This window comes from Stegodyphus dumicola, chromosome 3, assembly GCF_044657685.1.
Source record: "Stegodyphus dumicola isolate Sdum_Otavi_A_Nest chromosome 3, ASM4465768v1".
NCBI lineage: Eukaryota > Metazoa > Arthropoda > Arachnida > Araneae > Eresidae > Stegodyphus > Stegodyphus dumicola.
Window position 1 is genome coordinate 84,492,475 of NC_140770.1, and position 25,962 is coordinate 84,518,436.

The 25,962-nt window shown below is 30.0% G+C and overlaps 1 protein-coding gene across 4 annotated transcripts in view; it reads right to left on the reverse strand.

Moving 5' to 3' along the window:
* Positions 1–25,962, reverse strand: part of LOC118195539 (metaxin-1) — a 43,240-nt gene that overhangs the window by 16,419 nt on the left and 859 nt on the right. For all 4 annotated transcript variants that reach the window (XR_004759282.2, XR_015040230.1, XM_035366865.2 and 1 more), the window contains exons 2-7: positions 20,481–20,544; positions 13,708–13,787; positions 6,595–6,687; positions 2,882–3,061; positions 1,094–1,170; positions 830–987 (exon numbers count right to left, since the gene is read on the reverse strand). Coding sequence is in view for 2 of the 4 variants with exons in the window: in XM_035366865.2 (XP_035222756.1) it covers positions 830–987; positions 1,094–1,170; positions 2,882–3,061; positions 6,595–6,687; positions 13,708–13,787; positions 20,481–20,544 (652 nt within the window). In the remaining 2 variants the exon portion in view is untranslated. The remainder of the gene's footprint in view (positions 1–829; positions 988–1,093; positions 1,171–2,881; positions 3,062–6,594; positions 6,688–13,707; positions 13,788–20,480; positions 20,545–25,962) is intronic.

Sequence of the window (25,962 nt, forward strand, 5' to 3'; positions counted from 1 at the left end):
CAGGAGTATACTAATATGCATATATGTAATACAGGAATATGCTTTTATGTGTATTGCAGTTTCTATGTGTGATTCCATGCATAATCTTCTAGATATGATCATATTTATAAAATTTTATAAATAGTCATGAAATGACCACCAGGATCTTATTTTGTTTTTAGATAATGCACATTTATTATAAATATTAAAAATGCACTTCAAGTTACAAATCAGATTGTGAACATACACACAGAGACAGACAGAAAGAAAAAGTGCTAATAATTAACATTTAGAAATAGCCCCTTGAGCAACATTTTAATATAAAATTCATAAAAAAAAATTACTTTATATGAAAGCAATAAATTTAAGATAACAATATTCTCAGTGCAAAATTTTAGAAAATGTACCCATTCAGTTTTTTATTATTATACAGTTTTAGTTTAAAGTGGTTAGGATGAACAGAACAAGACGATACATTAATAAGGTAGTCGTGCCAGTCTTCAGATTCAATATCATATCATTTCATTGGGAAAGTAGTGGTGTGGAAAATCAAGGTGTTTTGTTCGTCTACTCCCTTCTAATGCATAAAATATTTAGCATCGTATCATTATATGAGTCTGAGGCTTTGGTCAATTATTGTATACTGGCATACATGTAGGACAAACAGATTATTACACAGAAATCTGTTGTTAGCAAAAGTGGAGACATTGAGCATTTGTGAATTATCTAAAAAATAGTGTTGAGTTTCCCTAAATTTCGGTAGAATAAAATTTTGTTATTTGTTATGAAATTATAAAACTATACAAGGAATTATGAAGAAAACTAAAAATCAAAGTAATATTGAATTTACCTTCGGGTGACAAAGGAAAATATTTTTGAAGAATCCTTTGAACAAATTGAGAAAGATTTGTACATGCTTTTAAATGATTTTGTAAAGCTGCAGTTGGAAATGGAGCTTTTAGAAGTGGAGCCAAATATCCAAAAACTATAGCATCAAGTGAGCATGGACTAAAAATGCAATCAAAAAATATAAATACATTATAGGCATTAACTCTATTAAAATTTTAAAAGCAGAAATGAATTATATGAAAATAAAGACAGTAAAAAAATTTACTTCTTTCCAAAAAAGTATTCATTATCACCCAACCGGTGAGACAGCAAGTTCAGACATTCTTGTGCGTCTTTATAGATCTACAATAAAACACAATTATTTTAATGTACACAAATTAAACATTCAAACTACATTTATGCATACATATGCAATTCTAATATAACAAGTACATGACCATTTTTTTACTTGTACAAAATAAAGGAAGTACAGTAAGTGCAAAAAATTTCAGGTTTCTTATTTCAATGGAAATATTCATTTTAACCGATCCCAAATCTACTTTGACTATTTTTTACATGACATCTGTATGTATTGACAGAATAAAGGACTTTCTATTTTGAAATGGATTGTAAAACGTTTTAAATGAATTCAAAATAGACTTTTCATAATCAAAAAGTTTTTTGATCCTTACATATGTATGTATCTTCCATAATTCAAAAACAATTAGCTGTAGAACAGCAAAATTTTGTATAACATCTAGATATGCACCTTCCTTTTTTATTCCAGTCAGTAATACCAAAAGTGTGCGTGTATATATATATAAAACACATTAAATAAAAAAAGGTTAAAGCAGCCAATCAGAGATCTTCTTTTTCAAAATTTTCCCACTAAATCAGAATTAACTAATACTGAGCCTAGAATCTTTATGCCAACTGAAGCTTTCCATGCCATCTAATATTACAACCTAAGCAGAATGCTATCACTGCTCTTTTTTTCTGATTTAGAAAAATGGCTTACTTTATAGCACCACTGCAAAAGTTTAACAAATACTTGTAATTTAATTTTTGGCCTAGTTTTGTCATTGTTTGCGTCATTTGTCATTTTAAATATTACATCTTGTAAATATTTAGGTTTTAATTTGTAATTCTTTTAGCAGATCAATTTAAGTTCAATTTTTGAGTATTCATTTTTGAGACTTAATGCATACAGTAATTTTATATCGAGATGTTATCTTCAAAAAGGAGTTTTTTAAAGTGATTCTGTACTTTTTGATAACATAAACAATTCATACAGGAAGCCTCACGAAATGAAAATTTGATAAATATAAATAACACTGGCACTTGCAGTGGAATTGATATTTTTGATGAACTTAGTATGCATTCAAGTTAGAGAACTTAGTCACAAAAGAAAATAAAGAAGTAACATAATTTGTTATTGAAATACTGCTGATTATTTAGGTGTTATTTTTACTAATCATGCTTCACTCCCCAATAAATATGAAGAAAAGTGTGGCTTTTGTTCTAAATATAAAAAATTCATAGCATTTCTAGTAGCACAGCTTGCACATCATTACTCATCCCTAAGGAACACATGTAAATTTGAGACACTTCAGCTTTATGGAGTAAATGGAGCATTATCTATGTGAAAAGTGTCAAGGCAATCTGCCAAGTGGATTTGTGTTACTGAGTAACAAGCATCCAGACAAACTTTCATTTTTACATATTATTATGATAATAATAGACTACTATGATTATATAATGGTTTCTGTTTCAAAAACTTTCAGAAATCTAACCTATTTCCAAATATATTTTTTCTTATTATCACCTCTAATTTTGATTTAAAAAAACTAAAATAAATTAAAAAACAAAAATTTGGCATCATATTCAAATGTCCTAATATCTTTCTAGTATTAAAAACCTTCCCCTGTTTATATCACACAGTTTGATAAGCTTAAAATTGCTGAATTCTCTCTGAATGATTACATAGCTTATAAATTGATATACACATCAAATGTTCTAATGGATTAGGTTTTAATTATGACTGATAATGGACATTATATTTTTATGAACTTACCGCTGTTTCCTTCTGTGCCTCTTCGATGAGATCACTATTCCACAAATTGTCAATGGTGCTCTGGGCAGCACGCTGTTGATGGCCTGGAAGGAAGTAATTTAAAGGGAAATGCAGAACTTTGGCATACCATGGCCGAGTCAGCTCACAATAATTCTGATTGTCTACCCACCATATATACAGCTGCAATATACATATAACATAATAATAAGCAAAGTATAAAATACCAAATTGAGAAAAATTATAAATACATAGCATTCATTAATAGTTTGCAAATGTTACAACCATAATAAGCAATTTCATTAAATGCCCGAAGTAAGATTTTACAAACCTCACAAATAAAACTTATTCATGAAAAAAATGAAAATGCTGATCTCATCACTCAAAATTAGGAAAAGGGGGCACCAAAATATTTTTTTTCCCATTTAAGGAAATTTTTGATTACTTTATTTATTTATTTATTTATTTCATTTTGAGAAATGAAATCACCAGTCTGCTTTTTCATACATTACTAGTGATTAATGGTTTTAACAGTCACCAGTGTTCTTCAATTCGTTTAAAAAAATTATTTAAATTTACAGCATAACTTCACAGCCTTGTGAGTTGATTCTTAGTAGCCATATGCCATCATATTAGTAATCATGATCATCAGTAATAATCAGTTTTAATGAGAACTGGAGACTTTTGGTTTAATTTTATTTTAACAGTTTATTAAAATGTAGTCTACTGCACCACAATGGTAATTACGAGATGATTTTTTATGAACATCAACAGTATTGACAGGGCACTTGTGTGCATGATTTTCATTTTAATTTAAAAACTGACCTTAATTTATTAGCACTGCCCCCATACTACTGATAACAGAGTTCCCTCTACACTGTGCCACGTGCACATATTTGCCTTTCAAACTTTTAGCATACAAAAAAAAAAAAAAAAAAAAAAAAAATCATGGTTAAACTGGAGGGCCTAATGAACAATTAACAAAAGCTTTTTTTATTAAGCACCAACAAAAGAAGCCAGTCAACAACTTGTTCATTTAACCCTTTGACGCACTGTGGTCGCGCCCTGAAACCACCAATTTTCGAATTTTTTCCTCCTCTTCTTTCTGAAATTTTTGAGTGAAAATCAATTGATTACTGATCTTTTACCTCTAAATAACACAAAATGACTACAGAATAATACATGTTTTAGGTCTTAGTACTTCAAATCGGATGCCTTTTAAAATTCGTTTTCAATAATACAGAATAACTTCCTTTTATTAATATAAGCAACTTTAAATTTCAAAAGTTATTCATCGCACATCATGATTTCTACCATAAACAATAAAAAATAGCACTAATTAAACTGCATTTATAAAAAAAAAAAGCCCTCTATATGTAAGGCATTTGTTTTGTGGTTTCAGGGCATGACCACTGCACCACTAGAGCATTGTGTCACAATGCTCTTGAAGCTCGGTGGTCGCACCTTGAAACCACTGCTCTTCACAATGGCGTTTGCTTACTTCTCAAATAGAAATGTTTATTTTTACCCGGATATAGATAAGGGGTTTTGAAACCACAGAGTTATTTTATTACTAAACAATACACGCCCCTGCCCAGTTAAAAGGTCTTGCTTTTCCAGAGACCTTTCTCTGACCTCAACACACTTGCTCCCCAAGCTAGTATTGTGATTTTATAAATTATTTCCTGTGGTTTAAATTTAATGTAAATATACTTTGCTATAATTAAAAATAGAAATCATGTGAAGTTTTATTTAAATTAAAAATATTTTCTGAATATTTTGGGATGAAATACGAATAAAGTAAGTATGAATGGGAAACGAATGATCCGTACCAAAGTCAAAAAGGACCAAGCCCCTCCCCATTAACATAAAAAAACGCAAATTTCATGTGCCAGATGAAAAGAAACTATATAACACTAGACATATACCAGTGAAATTTAGATCCAGGCAGTGTACATTTTGTAGCACAAGGAAGAAACCTCATAGAAGATACATGCACGAAACGTGCAATGTGGGTCTATGCATGTACCAAAAAGACAAAACATGCTTTAAACAATGTCACAAAAAAAAAAAAAAAATTGTTTTTTGAAATAATAATAATAATAAAAAAAAACTGAGTCTTTTTTTATCTTTATTTTACTAAGTTTTTTTTTATCCATTTAGCCAAATGTCCTTATTATGTAGGTACTTATATTTTCACTGCTATAGAAAAATTACTTAAATGTTTATTTTTTAATTTTTTCTGACGATTTACTTTGTAAAATAATGTAAAAAATTATATATAAGGCAATTCTTACATGCATGTTTTTTAAAATTTGTAAATTTCGTCATTTATTAGAAATATGCACGTAGAAATGTTAGTTTTTTTTTCCTACTACTTCAGTAAATTTCAAATTCCTAAACGTGCGGTGGTTTCACAGTGCAACCACCACCCACAGAATAATGGGCAAGAGTAGATTTTTTTAAATTCATATATTATTTTTCTCTAGGATCATAATATTAAATTTCTACAGTTTTTCGTTAAAAAAATTATAAAAATAACAAAATAATATCGCACGCATCAAAGGGTTAATAAAGAAGCAATAGTTCTCTTACAATTCCACAGGAAAAGGTTGACAGGATAATATGTAAGTATCATTGTTTCTTAAAAAATTCTTATTTCTATTTTTATTTCTGAACAGAAAAGTCAAAAAGTCAAAAAGGACCAAGTAATAAAACTGTTCCATTAGATGTAATAACACTGTGTTATTATTAAAATAAGATGATTTGGTGATAGTTGCAGTTGGATTGGCGTTGTAAAGGACTGCATCATAACTTGAAGACTTTGTTATGTAGTTAGCAAGATGACACTCGAAAAACACATATAACAGTAAATTCCACACATAATTTTATTTCTTCGATAATGTATATTATCACTGTGGGTGCACTATGCAAAGCCATCCAATTTCATACAGATTACATCTTCTTTAAAGGCAAAAATAAGAAAAGTAAAAATAATGGTAAGGTGATACAAGCATATGAAAGCAGAAGGGAAGACAGAACAAAGAGAGTTGCGACGCAGTTAAGCTTTTAATACGAAGTCCATTTCAGATCTTATGACACTTTAATGTACAGGATTTTGGGGTCATGTTTCATTGGTAAATGTACATCAGAAATGCATGAAGAAAAATTTATTGCTGTTATTTTTAGAATGAAACAGAAGTTAAAGGGCTATTAATTTATTATTTGAAAGCTAGATTTTATATTTTACATATTAGATATTTTATACTTTATATATTTATATATATATATATAAGCCATAAAAGTAACCAAACAAATGCTTTTTATCACTTTACAAAGTTGTTAATGAGTCGGTAACATTTATGGGGATGCAGATAATCAGAAAGTACTAAAAGTTGCTTTCCTTTCATAATAAACTACATGATGATAGAATAATAATAAAAAAAAACTGCTTATAACTGACTTTAGAGGCAAATGGTTATTAAATTTAAAAATCAATTCAATAATATAATTATGATAACAACAAATAGTTACATTTATTAATAATTAAACAGTTTGTATCATACATGAAATAAATTACTTATTTTTTTTATTAATTTTTATTACGTGTTACTTATTTTACCATATGTAGAAAAGCCTGTAAATTTATGTGAATTGAAACAGATAAATATGCTAAAAATAAGTGAATTTTAATTATGAAGTTATTTTAACGTTACCAGAGCTGGGTAAAGCTTGTCACGAAGCAATGCTGTATATGCTATTATGTCAGAACACTGTTTTGGAGTTAATTCTTCATCAGCATTGTAATTCTAAAATAAAATGAAAATATTAAAAACAGTGGTATTAAAAGAAAGAATACTTGCCTTTTGTAACGGCTTTGGCAAGAGTTGGTGCAACTGGGGTTAAGAAAGTAAGATTTGTTGCCAAATATTAGCAAACATGAAAATGAAACTGTCTAATGCAAATGCTAATTCATTCAATATCTACACAACGTAACTTATTTAATTTTATATACAGAAGGAATATGATATAAATTTGTATTTATTATACCATTTAATTAAATAAATTGTAAACTTTGCATTTATTATACCATTTAATTAAATAATTTGTACACTTCTACTTATCATTTTATTTAATACTCATGTCAGCAATTTAATAAAAAAAAAAAAAAAATAACATACACAAACATACTAGAAAATTCATTTTTTACACAGTCTTTCTAATGGCTGCAGTTCAATAACTGCTGTTAATAATACCTTAAACATACTATAGCTGATTTGATACCTGAACACTGCATGGATGCAGAGTTTCCTTTCCAACATATTTAATTGCATATTATGCCCCTTTTCATTAATTTTTTTGCTTGGTTTACATTTTTCTCAAGGGAAAAACTAAGCATCTTTTTCATTCCATAGTTGGTTGAAAATAAAAAGTATAATAAATATTTGCAATGAAAAACTGTTATATTTTAAAAGCTAAAATTTTCACTATCTGAAGAAAAGTTAATTATGAACATACATTGAAAAACTGTTATATTTTAAAAGCAACAGTAGAAGCAAGATTCTACTGTTGATAGAACCTCACTTTTACTACTTCTACTAGTTATGAAGTATAAAGATTTTATGCTAATACTACTACTTCTGCTCATAGAGCACAAAGATTTTATGCTCCGTAAGCAGAAGAAAGGCATACACACAAGTCAGCAACTATGAACATTTGTTTCCCACACCTGCACAGATTGGTAACTGTTTATTTCTCACCAAGGCTGCACAGAAGACAAATACTGAAGAAAGTTACAAGTACTACTAGTAATAACTTAAAAATAAAAAAAAAAAAAAATTAGAATTGAAGGGAAAAAGTGCTGCATTCAAACTGTAACTTATATATTCTGACAAATTTCATTCTAAATGATATATTTCTATTTAGTTGACAAGTTTATACTATTATTTCCTGCTTTGGTTTTTAGAAGCTCTAAAATTTTCATTCATTATACATTACACAGTTTCACTTAATTTAAAATTTATATTTACATGTGAAAATGGATTTTGGATTAAATTTAGCACTTTGTTCTTCAAATTGCAATTTTGACTCATACTGAGGGTCTGGATTCATATAACATGTGATTAAAGTAAATATTAAATATAATAATCTTAACAATCTAGAAAAAATATTTAAGGAAGCTATTAAATAAAATGCAGCCAGATGTTTAAAAGCAATCCCTGATTTACAAACGATGATAGATTAAAGTTTCTAATTTTGCACAATTCTATTTTTACTAAAAAACCACATTACAAAAGTTTCAACAAAAAAACTTCAAAACATATTTTAAAACAATTACATATACAAAATAACTATGTTTCAATTCAAACTATTTGGAAAATTTAAATGGCTTATCTTTTGATAAAATCTTCTTTTAGCTTAATACTTTTTTTTACATTGTTTAGTACCCCTCAAAAAGTAATTTGGTGACCTGTTTTCATAATGTTCTATAATTGCTCTGTTCATGCCACCATCATTTAATCTCTTCCACAAATGCCAGATTTTAGCTCCGAAAATAAATAATAACTTGCAGCTAAATTTAGTTTGTAAGGAAAGTGGTCAAGGCCCTTACACCCACACAGGTATTTTTGAAGTGCTGAAAGAAGTCAGGATATCCATTTTGCAAAGATTTTGCTAATGCAAATGTGTTATGCAGAAATGCAAAACAGTTGTTTTAAATAGATTCAATCTGGCTGCTGTCTCCATAGTTTTTAAATTCCTATCACTCAGTATTTCTGCCTGAATATGAGCAATATTTTCTGATGTCAATGCCTCCAAAATTTAAGCTCCACGACAATCACCTTCTGTGGACTCTTGGGTCACATAAAATTGTTTTACCCATTCTTTTATTCTAGAATAGGTTGGAGATGATTTCCATATCCATGACGCAGGATTAAAATCTTGAGTCAAAAATTTAATCACAGAATGATAATCAGTTTTAAATGTTTCAGAACAAACTAGCACATTTATTTCGTAAACAATCAAAAAGAATGCACATAATTTCCCTAATGAAACTTTAAAATTTATACATTTAGTACAGCCATTCATGACCAGATTGACAACCATTTTTTTTTAACACATAAGGCCAGAAACTTTTAGATCTACTTATGTACAAAACAGATAAAATAATTTTTTCTATCATTTTATCCAAACTATACATAAATAGATCTCAAATATGATATCTGAAAAAGCAAAATCCTTTTTTTTTCCTTCTTTTGTGCATAGGTGTGTCAATTTCCTTAGGGCTAAGCATCAGTTTAATTTTTTTCATAACAATAATTGTCTGTATGACTACTGCTTGTGCAAACATACTTCTTCTATCATAGTAGTTTTGGTGCTTTCCGATTATTTGCATTCTCCCCCCCCACACCCCGCGCCAAGAAAAGTAATAAAAAATTATTCACGAAGAAAGCAGTATGCTGCCAAAAAGCATTCATGAAGCAAAGCAATGTGTTGCCAAAATAATTATGTGGCAACCGATGATTTCACCCAAAAGTGTGTCTGTTTTCAACTGTGCACAATGTAGAAGTCAAACAGAACCAAGTTTGTGCAATTCTGACTTTTTAAGAGAGAAGACATCACTGTATACTGTATACATTAGAAAGAATAACAGGGGGGGGGGAAGAAGAAGAAGAAGGATTCCTTGAAAAATTTTTTTTATTATTATTTTCTCTGCAATGAACTTTATTACCTGGGATTTGGAATATTTCAAAGTAAATCATTCTTATCCTTTTAATTCTGGTAGCACTGCATGCATTCCAAAGGAGAAATGCTTTCTGCTTTATTTTTATATTGCTGCCTTTTTATTTTTATACTTGCTACTAATGCCATTTTTAATTTTATGCCTGCTGTTTAGTCTTATATAATTATTTTTAGCATAATATTTACTAATCATTATTACTCAGTCTTGAATATTTTATTTAAATTTCATGTTTCTCTTTTATTGAAAAAGGTTTCACGATTAAAAACAACAGGAATCAAGGGGAAAAAGAATTCCAAAAGAAATTTTAGATAAAGGGGGAGAAAACTGATAAAATAAAACTAAATAGTTTTGTCATATAAGTTATTTGGCAATATGAAAATGTATGATATGAATGAATGTAATGAAAAAGTATAGGAATTAACAATGTATTTAATTAAAAATAACACGAATAACCACTTTGAGCTAGTTTTATATCTGGATATATTATTGAAATTATAACAGCATGTTACCCATTAATATAAAATATGATCTCTCTTCACACACATACCTACTCCAAGAGCTTCTAAAATTATTCAGAAATTCAACAAAATCAGTAAGACCACAACTGTGTGCTCTACTTGGAACACAATTTCATTAAATACAGTATGGACTTCTAATACTTAATAAAGATTACAGTAAGTTTCACAATGTACATAAGCCTTTCATGTTCAGAAGCAAGGCTAATTCATATTCAGAGCATGTGTTACTAAGTCCAAAACCAAGTTCAGCTTCCCTAAATGATTTCTTCATTTCTGTTGTATTGGACATGAATGAGCCTCTAGTTGCAAAGTAGACTTTTGCTTGGTGAAGCTGTTTACAAAAACATTGTTCATGGAAGTAATTCATTGTTCTTTGTATTATAAATCAGACGGTACTATTCGGTTTTGAGGGCTGTAAAAAAATCGCCAAACTTTTGTTGATGCCAGTGCTACAAAAAATAATTGCGGCAACCCTAATGCAAGAAAGGAAGTATAATAATAAATAACTATCTAAGATTGATGTTTCAATTTTGATGAAAGGTTAATTTCATATAATACTTTTTTATTATTACAATTTACATAAAAAAGGCTAAACATGACTGAATGGAAGCAAAAGAGTAAATAAATATTTCAGATCATTATTAGAATTTATATAAAAATTGTTAAACATAATTGAATGGATGCCTGCACCACTATTCCGCAACCAAGTTATCGCTAAAGCATACTTTCATCTCGTTAGGTGTTCAAACATAATTTTTTATAATGAATGATGCCTTTTCTTTAAAAAAATTCTCGGTAAAGTGCAGAATCACCCACTTATTTGTTTACTGCTGTTTACAAGGGTAAAAACAATTGGAATTTTGTCAATTTTCTTTCACTTTTTAAGTGAAAATAGGTCGATGTGCACATAGATAAAGTCAAGGGTGTGCACAGTGCCATTTTTGTGCAATTCTAGAATTTTTTTTTGAAGTGAAAATAGGTCAATGTGTACATGGATACCGAGTATGTGCAATTCTTAAAAATGCGTCAAGCTGTGAGTGATTCTGAAGTTTACCCAAAATTCTTTCATCATGGGCAATTCCCTAATTGTTAAATCCATAGGATATCAAAAAAGAATTTAAAATCAAAAAAGGATTTAAAAATTAAACTAGTATTTCAATGGCGTCTTAAGAAATATAGAACTATATAAACTTAAGAAATTTGAAATCAGCGCATACACTAGATTTGGCATGCTGTTAAATGGGCGCATTTGCTAGATTTGGCGCTTTCGCGCATACATTTTCGCTGCAATTTTGTTACGGTCCTCAAAATGGAATAGTATCAATCAGACTAACATCTGAAAAGTAATTAAATGATGAATAGTTACAGCAATTAAACAATGTTTATATATATATATATAAATTTTCAGCATAATTAAGCAGAATATTGCTTGTCATCATAATTTTTTCATTTTACACATCTTGGTAGGAATTAATCACTGAAATAGTAACATAAAAATAAAAGTCAGATCATTTTTCATTAACTAATGAAGTGTATTTAGATAAAAATTGTATTTTAATATTCCATAAGTAACTCAAATTTTGAAAGTAATTAAAAATTCTCCATTAGATTGGCAATGTCAGACAAGGAAACAGTCAAAGGTGATTTCAATAGCAGTTTACAGTGCTAAAAAAATTACAAAATATTCATCATTTATAACCTGAGTGGATTTTACAGATGTTGCAAGTATGCAGTCACAAATATTCCATTAAAGAATGTGGTACATAGTTAAAAAAATTAACCTTCAGTCTTCTACAGTATAGTTGAAAATAACTGTGTTTAAAAAGGAACTCCAGGAAAAACAAATGTGAGTTCCCACCGACTAGTGTCATGAGATACTGTGTATATCAAGACAATGGTGACTGAAGTTTTTGACGATTAACAAAGGATTAACATACATGAATTTAGATACATTGATAAGTCCTGAAAACGTTAATTGAACTTTAGTCTTTTAATGTACAGTTGGTTTATATTATTTATCAAAGATTAAATATAATTCTTTGGCTTTTCACTCAGATACATAAAAGCTTTTTGCAGTGTCAAGTATTATATGTATTAACAAATATCCACATCTTCCAGACCTCCATAAATGCAGGTTACAGGCTTTAAATAACAGACCTTAACTTCAATAAAGTTCGCAGTATCCATTATACAGTCAAAAGTCGTTAATTTGGACACCCATAATCCGGACCTCAAAGCTACAAACTTTCTGCGCATGCGGCGCATTGACGCATACGCGGAAGACCTTTACGGCTGCGAATGTGCATGTGCGCATGCGCAAAATATGTTTACGAATGCGCGCTTAATGTATAACGGACGGTATAAGCTAAGCTAAAATTATAAACAAAAGTTTTATAAAAGTACTTTACGGATGCGAATATGCATGTGCGCATGCGCAAAATATGTTTACGAATGCGCGCTTAATGTATAACGGACGGTATAAGCTAAGCTAAAATTATCTAATTCAGTTAATGTTGCAGATTGCGTTGTTCCTTAATCTTAGAATTGGATCTGGCTTATTATTTTTTGCAGACTGTTAGAGCAATTTTATAAAAGTACGCTTGAACTTTCAATTATGTCAAATAGAATTTCTGATCTATATTTACTAATATGTAAAGGATCTACAAAGCGAAAGTATGTTTCAAAGTCCATTAAACAAAAAGTGGAATTGCTGCAAAATATGGATAAAGGCATACCCTTTGTTTATCTAACCATTCCGAAATCTGTTTATCAATTTCACGCTGCTCTGCGTGTGTGGGGCGGGGGGGGGGGGGGGGGGGGCGTCGCGGCGCGCAATGAACTGGAAGTTGATCTGTCAGCACTATCTTTATATTCAGGGCAGATGTTTTTATTTTATTTGGCTTATATTTCCTTACTAAATGTAGTATTTCATCTCGATGTACTCCGTCTTTGATATGATTTAAATCAAATCCCTCGTCATTATAATTCGCTTCCAATAGCGAAGAAAACGAAAACATTTCGATACACAAATTAGTCAGTATTCTCGACGCAGCAATTATAGGACTTGAACAGCGGAACTTTGTAACTGAACAAGAAATTATGTCTGTTTATAGAATTAAACAGAAAGTATTATGACATAAAAAACGAAGCAACTTAAACAACTTACATTGAAAGAAATGTTTAATAAAGTAAACAAATAAATATTAAGCTTTTTTTTTGTAAATTTTGATACCCTTTAGATCATAATTGTTCTTTATTTCATAAATTACGGTTTCATATTTTTAATTTTATAATTTCTGCATGCCATCTTACTAGAATTAAACTGATGATCTATAATCCGGAAAAATCGATAATTCAGAATCGCCGAAGTCCCTACGAGTCCGGATTAACGACTTTTGACTGTATTACTCTACAGCTTTATTTTATAATACAAATTAATAATTTAAAAGCTATAAACTCTAAAAATATATTTAATCTCAAATTAATAAAAGTTTAAAAATAAATGAAAAGAGAAACTCAAATAAATATACATTACATAATCCAGAAATAAAAAACTTACGTATACATACCTGTCGTTGTAAATATGATACTATATTATCATAAGTAGTAAAAGTATTTTTCTTGCCATGTCTAAAAACAGGCAGGTGTCCTGTAAATGAAAGGAAAAGATATAAGCAAACTGTACAACATTGTAGCTAAGGGAAGTACTAATACTTGATTTAAGCGAAATTATAAAAAGTTTGAATTTATAAATTTCAGTATATTAATCTATTTTGAAAGTACTTTATGATTTGGTATTTCTATAATATTTCTGATTTAATATATTTTACATCAAATAATTTAAAAAATCAGATACTATATATTAAGTTACTGAAAAGAATGCCACATGCATAAAGCATACCTATAAAGGCTTTGGATTGAATTCATAAGAAACTGAGACTTGAAGGAAATAACTTTATTATTAAGATAAGATAGAGAACATGCACCATAAAGAATGTCCTTCATGGTAAGTTTTTATTTTACTGAATAGAAAATAGTCCTGAGATGTCAAATCTACAGAATAAGAAGTACAGGGTGTTTATAAAGTCCCAGACCCATTTTAATGTTTAATAACTCACAAAATAATGAAGGTATACACAAACTTATGGCATTTATTAATGGAATAACTTATATATTTTCCTTTTCAGGTTTAAATATCTTTACTTTTTTAAATATCGTCTCGCGTGTGATTAATTTTAGGTAATTTCATTTTCCAGTCTAAATATCTGTACTTTTCTAAATATTGTCTGCTTATTAATTGCATTTTTCTCTCTTTTGTTTTTGGCAACTATTGCAATGTTATGGACTTTTTCCTTTGGGGATTTGTAAAGGACAACGTTTACAGGAGGAGTGTCGAACATTGATGACCTAAAAGCCAGAATTACAACTGCAATAGCCTCTGTGGATGCCGACATGCTTGCTGGTACCTGGCGTGAAATTGAATATCGACTTGATATTCTCTGTGCGACAAGGGCGCACACGTGGAAGTTTATTGACAAGGGTCATGAAACTTTTTGAGTCTATCTAACCATTTATGTTATTAATTTTAATCTATCTTTATTATTTTATGAGTTATTAAACATCAAAATGGGTCCGGGACTTTATAAACAGCTTGTATTTTGAAAATGAGTTATATTTGTTTCCAAAAAAACTGCTCAAGGGATAGTTATACTGCACAAAGGGAATCATGGTTGTCTTCTCTTTGAGTTAACAATTACAGAGCAGACATCAGCTGCATTAAAAAAAAATTGTTCTTCTTTTTGCCATCAGTGAACATATTTAAATCTCTTTAAAAGAAACTCTAATGGTTCCATGCAATTTTGATCTTCTGGGGAAGTGGTTGCAGTGATATGGTTAGAGAACATGCCTTACCCGTGACGTTCAGTACTGTTTAATTATTTCTCAGTAATACTGGCCACTTTCAAAGAGATGGTTGGGTTAGAAAGATGGCTGATGTACAAGGTTTACATTCTTTTAAAAAAAGAAGAATGGAATGTGTTAGTAGTAATTATCATCATTTATTCAGTTTGTTATTTCTCGTCAGCTTTTTGGAGCTACCATAATTTCCGGAAGAAAGGCCGCATCAGCGTAAACGCCGCACTCGAGAAAAATGGCGGGGAAAAAATTAAAATTACACAGAAACGCCGCAATAGATTAAATTGCGCGTGACATCGTCGTGGGCTGTATAGATGCAAAAACTCAACCTAAGTCCTGATATATGACATACCAGTTAAGAAAATGCATGAAATGAAACCATAACTCAAAAATAAATTAAAGGTAAGAAATGTATAGCTTCTGTGCCGTTTGGAGACATTTTCAAAAATTTTCCGCTCCCTTCTTACTTAAAAACCATCCAACAAGTACTTGTACTCAAACTGATGGGATCTGTATTTGGCAGAATGCCAAGAAAAATCCATTCATGCTGAAGGGGAAATACGTCAGAGTTCGTTATTGCGAGGCAGGTGGAGTCGTGTCCGCCTTTGAAAAAAATTGCAGAAAAGGCAGGAGTGGGGAGAGGATGGGTCCTGGAAGATTCATCGAATAGCAGAGAAGAGAGACTATTCAAACTGATGAGAATATTGATTTGAAAGGGGAAGAATGTTATTGTTCTGAGATCTCGTTTAGGGTGAATAAGGCATGTAGGTCCGTTCAAGGGAAAGAATGTAAACAAAATAACGTTCGCAAAAAGCAACTGAGTGGTCTTTTGTGTGGGAATAGCACCAGTCTATGCACAATGACAAGGCCATCCAAACTATGTACAATGACCATCGTAGGAAATATTTTATTTTTAGTGCACCTAAACGCCGCATGGGTAGAAACGCCACACCCGCTGAAAATTTAAGTTTTAAACACGTACACGCCGCGGCGTTTCTTCCGGAAATTACGGTAGTTAAAAAATTTCAATTTGAAAACTTTACATATATACTAAGGCATTAAAAATCTTATTTTCACCAAATTTAGCAATAATTGCACATATTAGTTCTCAATTACACAAATTCAATCAAAAGCAATATATTTATTCATCAAAAACATAAAATAAAGATAAAAACTAATTAATTTATTTAATTGAGAGATAATACATAAACAGATTGACTAAATTTTTACTTTTCAGACACAGCCTGTAATGAAGACTTAGTACATAACCTCAATTCCCCAATTTTTAAATCAAATAATTGTGTTTCATGTGCTGAATAAGCATTAATACATACATATAAACTGGATCAGCAATTTTGTAATTTATATATAATTTCATTTTAAAATTAGTTTTCTGTAACATTACCCTCTTGTATTCTTCAAATTTAAAACCATAAATTTCCAAGGTTCAAATATGATAAATGTGAAAGTTTGTACCTTTATTTTATCTGCTTTCACAAAGCAATGACTGCACATAAAGAACTCATGCTAGCTACAATTGTAGTTGATCTGCTTCTACTTATCACAATAAGATAATTAATGTATTTTGTGCAACTAAATATAAATAACAGGTTGCTACAAATACCTGTGTTAAAGACATTATATACAGTACAAAGTACGAAATCTAGATTCGTCGAGACCTCGGCGATTCCAGATTTGGGATTTTTCCAGATATTAGATCATCAGTTTAAATCTAGTAGGATGGCACGTAGAAATTATAAAATTAAAAATATGAAATTGTGATTTATGAAATATTGAGTATTTATGATCTAAAGGGTATCCAAATTTACAAAAAACAGCTTAATATTTATTTGATTACCTTATTAAACATTTCTTTCAATGTAAGTTGTTTAAGTTGCTTTGTTTTTTTGTGCTAATATTTTCGCTTTAATTCTGTAGACACTCATAATTTTTCAGTTACATTGATGAAGTCCTGCAACTGCTGTCTCGAGAATTCCGACTAACTTGTCAATTAAAATTTTTTTCGTTTTCAGTAACTTCTCTATCACTTTCTTCACTATCGATAGCGGCATTTTCTGGATCTAGAACCATACTACAGATTTCGTTATTCATTAACTGATTGATGATTGAGAAGCATTGTCATGACAATGAAAAACTCCTTTTATATCTTCTTCATTTATTACCGCTTCTCCACATTTCTTTACAAAATCCGTTAATTGAAAATTTCACCTTTGTTTTGCGATATCCGAAAACCTTTAAAATTAGCGCCTATCATCATCAAATTTAGCTATTGTTTACTATACATATTTGGCTATGCATCATGAGCTTGGCAACTAACTACAAGTTGTTCCGTTAAATTTTATCTTGCTTCTATCACGAACTGAGACAATTAATAACTTGACAATTAATAATTAAGCTTGAATTGTATTAGTTTAGTTTGTTATTATACTTACGTCTATTTCTTGTGCATGTTTATGGCTTATCAGAGTTCTGAATAAATAAATTCCCGCATATACTTAAGCCTTATTGATGGCTGGCACTAAATATCTTACCGCCTGATGCAGTCTCTGTGGGTCATAAATTCTGCGACCCGGTGCCGCCTTACAAGCTCTGTGTTGGTTCTGGGTTTATGTGAATAACAAATGAGTTATTCTTAATTCAAATAAGACTAAATGGAATCTTTTGGCCTATGAGTATCATCAACGAAATCTATTTTTAGTATATGGAAAGAAAGTTTTGTTACATTTTTCCTCGTCAATATTTTTTCACGCATTTAACTTATCTGTAATCATTGACAAACATAATGTCAACATAAAAGGTTACCCCACTCCTTTGTTATTCAATTACTAACATAAAAAAATTGTTTAGGCATCGCTACATGAGTCATTAATCAAGTTGTCATGTGTTGATAAACATGCAGTGATGAAAGGAATGTATAATAAATAATGATTTGCCAGGTTTGCATCAGATCAACGATGTATCTATGTGGAAGGTTTCGGTTTGAGATGTGTGCCAAGCAAATACGCAGCAATGGAGCCAAATTACTGATTGTACAAATTTATGCCAAAATGATTGTTTCTTCAATAACAAGGTATTTTATTTAGTGTCGAAGTGAAATTAAGAATCCAGACTGTCCAGAAGTTTTATTATGCATGGAGGAGGGAATCAAATGCGCATGCCTAAAGCCGAGAAAAACGTTGTTGGTGGTTTTGAGGTCCAGATTTTAGATCACTCCAGATAACGGACGTCCAGATTTCGAACTTTGAACTGTAATGAACATCTTTTATTTTTACTTCTCTTATTAGTACTATGCAAACTTTTTCATTGGACAGGATGTACTGTTGAAATGTGAGAAATTGCAAATAAACCTATAAACAAATACTGATTTTATGCTTAAATAGTTACTAATGCAGGAAACCAGTTGCTAATTTATTTAAATCTTACTTTTGAGAAAAATCCTAGTACTATTGATATTGATATAGCTAGTAACAAACACAGCCCCAGAAAAAAAGTTTTACAATGAATATTTCTACTAATATTTCTATAGCACCCTGAATGTGTACAGTTTCCATTTAATACACAAAATTCTGTCCTGGCAAAGAATAGAAGGAATTTGAAACATAAGATCTTTAATTTATATTCCAAGTGCCCTCTTAAAGTGCACTGTCATTTAAATAAGATTTTCAATTTACCTTTCAAATTTTATTAATGCATTACTGATTAACAAACAGAATGATTCAGATGGAGAACTCACTACACTTGCAACTTGATTTGCTACTATTTACTACAATAAAATTATTAATGTTTTTTTGCTCAAAAAAATATAAATAGTTTAGATTTTTGTACAAATATTGGTGTTATTTAATATGCTATATGATTTAGATCTTTAATTTATTATCCATTTGCCTTTGCATGCAAGCAGTTCTCAACAAGTTGGCATTTGATAACACATAAAATATTTAATTTATACATATTTACTAATATTATTATGTTATTTATTAGCAAACTGCTATGTTATTTATTAGTAAGCTGAGCAATTTAAAAGTAATAAATGCACTTAATAATTCAAATCTTAATATTTTGAATAATATGGATAATAGATGTAATTTATAATATGCTCAAGTGACTTTTTATTATCATTTAAAGCTTTACTGTAATTAATGTTAAAACCAAAACTCTTTTTTTTTTACTGTTAAAACTGTTAAAAAAAAAGAGTTTTGGTTTTAACATTAATTACAGTAAAGCTTTAAATGATAATAAAAAGTCACTTGAGCATATTATAAATTACATCTATTAGGCATATTATTCAAAATATTAAGATTTGAATTATTAAGTGCATTTATTACTTTTAAATTGCTCAGCTTACTAATAAAAAACATAGCAGTTTGCTAATAAATAACATAATAATATTAGTAAATATGTATAAATTAAATATTTTATGTGTTATCAAATGCCAACTTGTTGAGAACTGCTTGCATGCAAAGGCAAATGGATAATAAATTAAAGATCTAAATCACTTTTTAAGTTTATAATGCCATGTGTACAGTAATTTTGAGCAGCATAAATTCTTTTAATGATACTTTACACTTTACACTTTTAAATTTTCTTTTTTGAGGTGTTAGATTGTCATTTGAAGCATTTGAATTGTAAATTCCCACAGCTTCTTTTTTCATATAAGGTCACTTTGTTAATCCTATTTTAGAATAACTAGAGCAAATTTAATATTTTTGCTTAAATTTTTTTATTTTCGGTGTTTGTATACAACCATCTTATTAAATCTATAGAATACTAAGAATTACATAGGTAAAAGTATCAGCTTATTCTCAAATACAACAATGATAATTATTCATCTTATTATGCATTCCTCTGGGGTTTGTTATCTAGCAAGTTAACAAATTACTTTGGAGCACATAAATGCAGTTACTCAGAATTTATAACAGCAAAACTAATCAAATGCTAAATATATTTTTGTATAATAAATAATGTAAAATAACAATAAATATCCAGATTAACTAAGAGTGAATCTCATCTGGATATTAAAAAGATCCAGCTAATGTGGTTCTTGCCTTTTTTTCTTTCAGTTCATTAATAACTTAAGTACTAATTGTTCTGTTTTATTATTTTATAGTTCTTAAAGCCAAAAGAAAAGTAAATAATTTTAAAATAAGCTTACTGTCACTTGTTTCAAACAGAATAATCAGTGATCCAGATATTTAAGTCTTACTGTATTATAACTAAACACAAGACCACAAGAACATTTCTTTCATTCTGCATTTCTTTAATTTTTTTTTTATTGCTATACAATTCTAAAACATTTTTACTGACATGCAATTCAAGATTTAAGTGCAATACACACGAGGAAAATTACTATCTAAAATATGCCCTTTTTAACATATAAGCATAATATTTAGAAGAATTTAAATGTTACCATGTCGCAAAGGCCAATTGGTTTTCTTTATTTTGACAGGTGCTCCAGAAAATTTTGCATAAGCCTATAACCAAAATTGAATAAATGCATTATTTTATGATACTGAAAATTAAATTTAATATGCCTTAAAATAGGAAGTTAACCCTTTGCACTCAAAAGGTGACTCTTGGTCACCACTTGATTTGATGCCATAACTCAAGAAGTAACTTTTAATTACCACTTGGTTCGGTGCAATAATTCAAGCTGTAGTGATGTTTATTTAGGTTTGGTTTATGCAATATCCCTTCATGAGTATATTCAACAAAACATGCACATAAAACAACTGCCAATCTTCAATTTTAAACACATTTCTTAGATTTATTGTATATATGCATCTTCGACATTAGTTCAACCTTAACAGTCATGGCAATAGGGCTAATATTTTCAAAGTTGCAGAGTCCAATAAGCATGGAGTACGATGAAGGAATCAATTCAAGAGAAGGGCAGTTCGATTTTTTATTGACAAAGAACAAAATTACGTCTATACAGAGATTACTCGATTATAGTGAAGAGAAAAGCAGTGATGAAGTTAGCAGTGAAGTAAGAGTTGTAAGAAGGTAATAAATCTGATGTGTACACCACGATTTCTTTGTATGGAATATTAAATTATACAGACTTTTTTCCAGCATTTCATTTAAACTTATTTCCTCAAATTTCATTAGAGATATATTTTTCATTCAATTAATTCAGTTCTCACTTCACAGCAAGGCAAAAATACATAAAAACTCAAAATATTTTAATAAAAATTGAAAGACAGAAAAACATAAAACACCAAATACAATTAAAAAAGCAATTTTTACAATTAAAATTAGTATCTACGCAAAAACAAGCAATTTGGCCAGCAGACGAGAAGGCAGATTTTCAGTGCACAAAACTAAAAGTTTCCTTTTGGTCCCAGTTGCAAAGACACTGAAGGTGCAGAAAGACTTAATTCACTATTCTCCTAAGTTCCAAATGTAAACATAGATACTACGGAAAAAAAAAGGGGGGGAAGCCTTAATTCTTTCTTGTAAGTTTTTATTTAAGTCTATTCACTAAAGTTTTACAATTTTACTTACGTTTTAAATTCATTGGATTATATGCTCTTCGTCTTAAGGTAAATTTTGATTTAAATTCTTCACTAAAATATTTTATTATTTCTCTTACATTTTCAAATCTTTGAATTGAAATCTCTTTATTTAAAGTACAAAATCTTAACTAGAATTTATTTTTTTACTTTGCTTTGGAGAACAGCCAGAATTTTCGAGTGAACTATTATAATTAAAATACATTGAAATTGTTCATCAGCCAATTCTGGATACAAAAAAGCAAGGATTTTTGTAGAAAACTGATTTCAATGTTCCTCCATCTGACGAAGTGGCATTGAAGTTGAATGAATTTCCCTTCTATTATGTTCTTTTTTCTTTAAATTTCATTGATTTTTTTTTTACATGGGGTATCGCTTGTTTGGAGAGTTTTGGTTTTAACATTAATTAAATTCCTTATTGCATTTATTGGATTTTTTAAATTTATTACTTATGAATTTCAATTTTTGGTCTTTCTGAAAAACCGGTTCTAAATTTCTTACTTTATGTCTTTACTGATAAGTTTTCTGCAGCTTAAAGAGCGAAAATACTAGGCAAGATTATATTTTGCTTTAAAAAAAAAAAAAGCATTGTAATTATACATATGTCATAATTTTGAAGCACAGTTGCAACACTGGAACTCTTAACAGCTTTTGATGTCCGTAATGGCTGTGGTTAAGGCATACAGATGAAGGCAAGAAAACTGAATTTTAACAAATCACCAGTCTTTATTTTCACATATATCCAAATTACTTGGACAGACACTTATTCAATCATAATTAAATATGATAAATTTCTATGTACACTGCTTTTTAACAAGAAATGACGAAGGCAGGTAAGCAAAGGTAAAGTGATGCGATGTTGATAGAGCAGCAGTTAGGGAAGCGAAGAAGAATGATGCAAATAAATCGCCATGGTATTTATACTAAATCTGAGGTATAGGTAGAGGTAGTCTGTGATTGGTTAATATTAGTTTAAGTTGCTCTTTTCCAGTAGCGTTACATAACATAGAAAGATCTCTAATTTGGGAGAACAGATGAATTTAGGGGGTGCAGGCGATTGCCACCAAAAAGGGAGGTGCACATCTACATGCTATAATAGTCCTATATACAAAATTTCAATGTTCTGAGGCTACTCATTTTTGAATTATGCAAGATACAGACATAAGTATGTATGTACAGACAGCACGAAAAAAATCTCTTCTAAATCCATTTTAAATCAGTTTCATAATTTGTTTGGAGAAAAAAGAGTCCTTTATTCTGTCCTTATTACCAGATATCATGCAAAAACATTAATAAATTACATTCAATGGCAGTCAAAATGGATGTTTTCATTTAAATATGGTACCCAGAATTTTTCATAATTACAATACTTCCTTCACAAGGAAGTAAAAATTAAGGTAACAGATAATGAACGTCACTGCAAAGAATATCATTTGTATGTGGCAAAAGAGCTGCAGACCATAAATATCATCAGACGTAAAAGAACCATTAGATTTCTGGAAGTTTTATGTGAAATCATTTTAAGTCAGCTGTAAGAAATTCATCAAATACAGTCAAAAGTCTTTAATCCGGACTCGACGGGACTTCGGCGATTCCGGATTATCGATTTTTCCGGATTATAGATCATCAACTTAAATCTGGTAAGATGGCATGCAGAAATTATAAAACTAAAAATATGAAACCGTAATTTATAAAATAATGAGCAATTATGATCTAAAGGGTATCAAAATTTACAAAAAAAAAAGAAGCTTAATATTTATTTGTTTACTTTATTAAACATTTCTTTCAACACGTGCATGCGTAAAGCATACATTACGCATAGCTGAAATTAGAAAATTGCAACCAGAAAACTATTTGATTTGTATTCGGGATATTTATGATGATGAGGAATTTGATTTAAATCATATCAAAGACGGAGTACACCGAGATAAAATACTACATTTAGTAAGGAATTATAAGCCGAATAAAATAAAAACATCTGCCCTGAAGATAACGACAGTGCTGACAGATCAACTTCCAGTTCATTGCGCGCCGCGACGTCCCCCCCCCCCCGCGCAGAGCAGCGTGAAATTGATAAACAGATTTCGGATCGGTTAGATAAACAAAGGATATGTCTTTATCCATTTTTTGTAGCAATTCCACTTTTTGTTTGATGGACATCGAAACATACTTTCGTTTTGTAGATCCTTTGGGAGCTCCAGCATCGAAAATTCTATTTGACATAATCGAAAGTTCAAGGTTACTTTTATAACATTGCTCTTACAGTCTGCAAAAAATAATAAGCCGGATCCAATTCGAACATTAAGGAACAACGCAATCATTAACATTAACTGAAATAGATAATTAGATAATTTTAGCTTATACTGTCGTTGCACATTAAACGCGCATGCGAAAACGTATTCTGCGCTTGCGCAGACGTAAAGGCCTTGCGCGCACTCGTAAACATCTATGCGCATGCGTCAATGCGGCGCATGCGCAGAAAGATTTTAGCTTTGAGTTCCGGATTATAGATCATTCCGGATTATGGGTGTCCGAATTAACAACTTTTGACTGTATACAGAAAATCATCTCGAGTTGCTGGTCCTCCCAAGTGAAAAAGGAATCGAGTGCAAAGGGTTTATAAAATGTTACATATTAATTACCATTAGGCTGTGTTTTTATAACACAAAAATGGGATATTGAACTAACACAAAGAAGACATAGTTAGAGCAATATACATATATATAATATAAAAAGGTATTTTTCCATTTCGCCGACGCAAATCTCGCCAAGCAGACTTTATTGGTGACAACACATAGTATACACATAAAAAATATTAATTCTAAGGAATTTTAATTTTAAAGGCATAAACATTTCAAAATCATTTAAAATTTTGTAAAAAGACTATAAATAAAGACAATAAATTTGTATAAAGACATTTATTTAAGAATTCATTATGCTTTCATGGTACAACATCCTGATTCCCCGTTTCATATCACGCGACTTCAAGTGAACTACGTAAACTATGATACAAAAAGCTAATTTTCTCAGTAATTATCTACATTAATTTCAAGTTAAATCTTAATTTAGAATACAAGTTTAGGTGCAAGAATTATTTCAATTTGTACGAATAGCTTACTCAGAAATTATGTAAAACAGCAGTGCTTTACTTCACTAGTGCATTCTCATTAGAATTGATGAATTTAACCCTTGATTTTGCCTTTCAATATTTTCGCCTTCCGGTTAGTGGTGTGATTACATTCTAATTGACTTAATTACCGCGAATGGTCTTAAGGCATAAAATTTAACTATCTGGTAAAAATTCTATGTAATTGTATGCCAGTATTGAAAGAAATAATCAATCTGATAAGAAATGGCTGTGACTTGTTTTAAAAATGAGGCATAAAAGGTTACCAGCGAGGATATTCGTTTGGCATCGGTTGTACCACTTCTGGCGACTTTATCGCTTGCACCGGCAAAATGGAAAAGTACCTATAAAAACTTTCAGTATATCATTTTTCTTCAGTAATAGAACACATAAAAGTTTTGTATCCATCTTACAGGTAGACTACATTTGGCTAATCTTTGGAATATGGTAACAGGTAGTTTGGCGACATTTTGGTAAGGCGATAAAGGTTACTAGCTAGGACTTTAGCAGTGTACATAAATAAAGTCAAGAGTGTGCGCAATGCCATTTTTGTGCAATTCTGGGATGTTTTTTTAAGTGAAAATAGGTCAACGTGTACATGGATGATATCGTGCATGTGCAATTCTTAAAAACGTGGCAAGCAGTTTACGATCTGCACTTTCTCCCAATTTCGCAGTTAATCTTCGTCACGATTAAGCACTTTTGTTCCATAAAAGTTCTAGCATAAGCGTAATTCGGCTAGCAGATTGTTGGAAAAAAATGTTGAGTAAAAAAAAAAAAAACAAAAAAGCCTTTACTTTGTGAAAACAAAATGGCGTCCAAACAAAAACTAGCAGGTTGCTGTAGTAAGGTTGGTCGCCAACTTTTTGCCAAACAATCGCCAAGTTACCATAATTTAAAGATTAACCCATAATTTTCAGAAACTTTAAACATTTCATGACATAATTTTGGTTCATTACAAACATAACGTTTATCTTTTTAATGAATAATTTAGATTTTGCTTTGACTAAATACTGTATATAATAGAAAATATTCTTTCAACAGGTGTAATATTTTGCAAAACATAAAGATATAAATTCTAGAGTATTATATAAAACTTAAAAATCTACACATCTTTTCTTATTTCAAAGGGAAAAAATCAGTACCAATATATTACATGCAGAAATGTTTTCTTTATTTCATGCGTCTAATTAATCCACAATTATAAATTTTATGAGAGTTTATTAATTGAATAAATAAATTTTTCTATT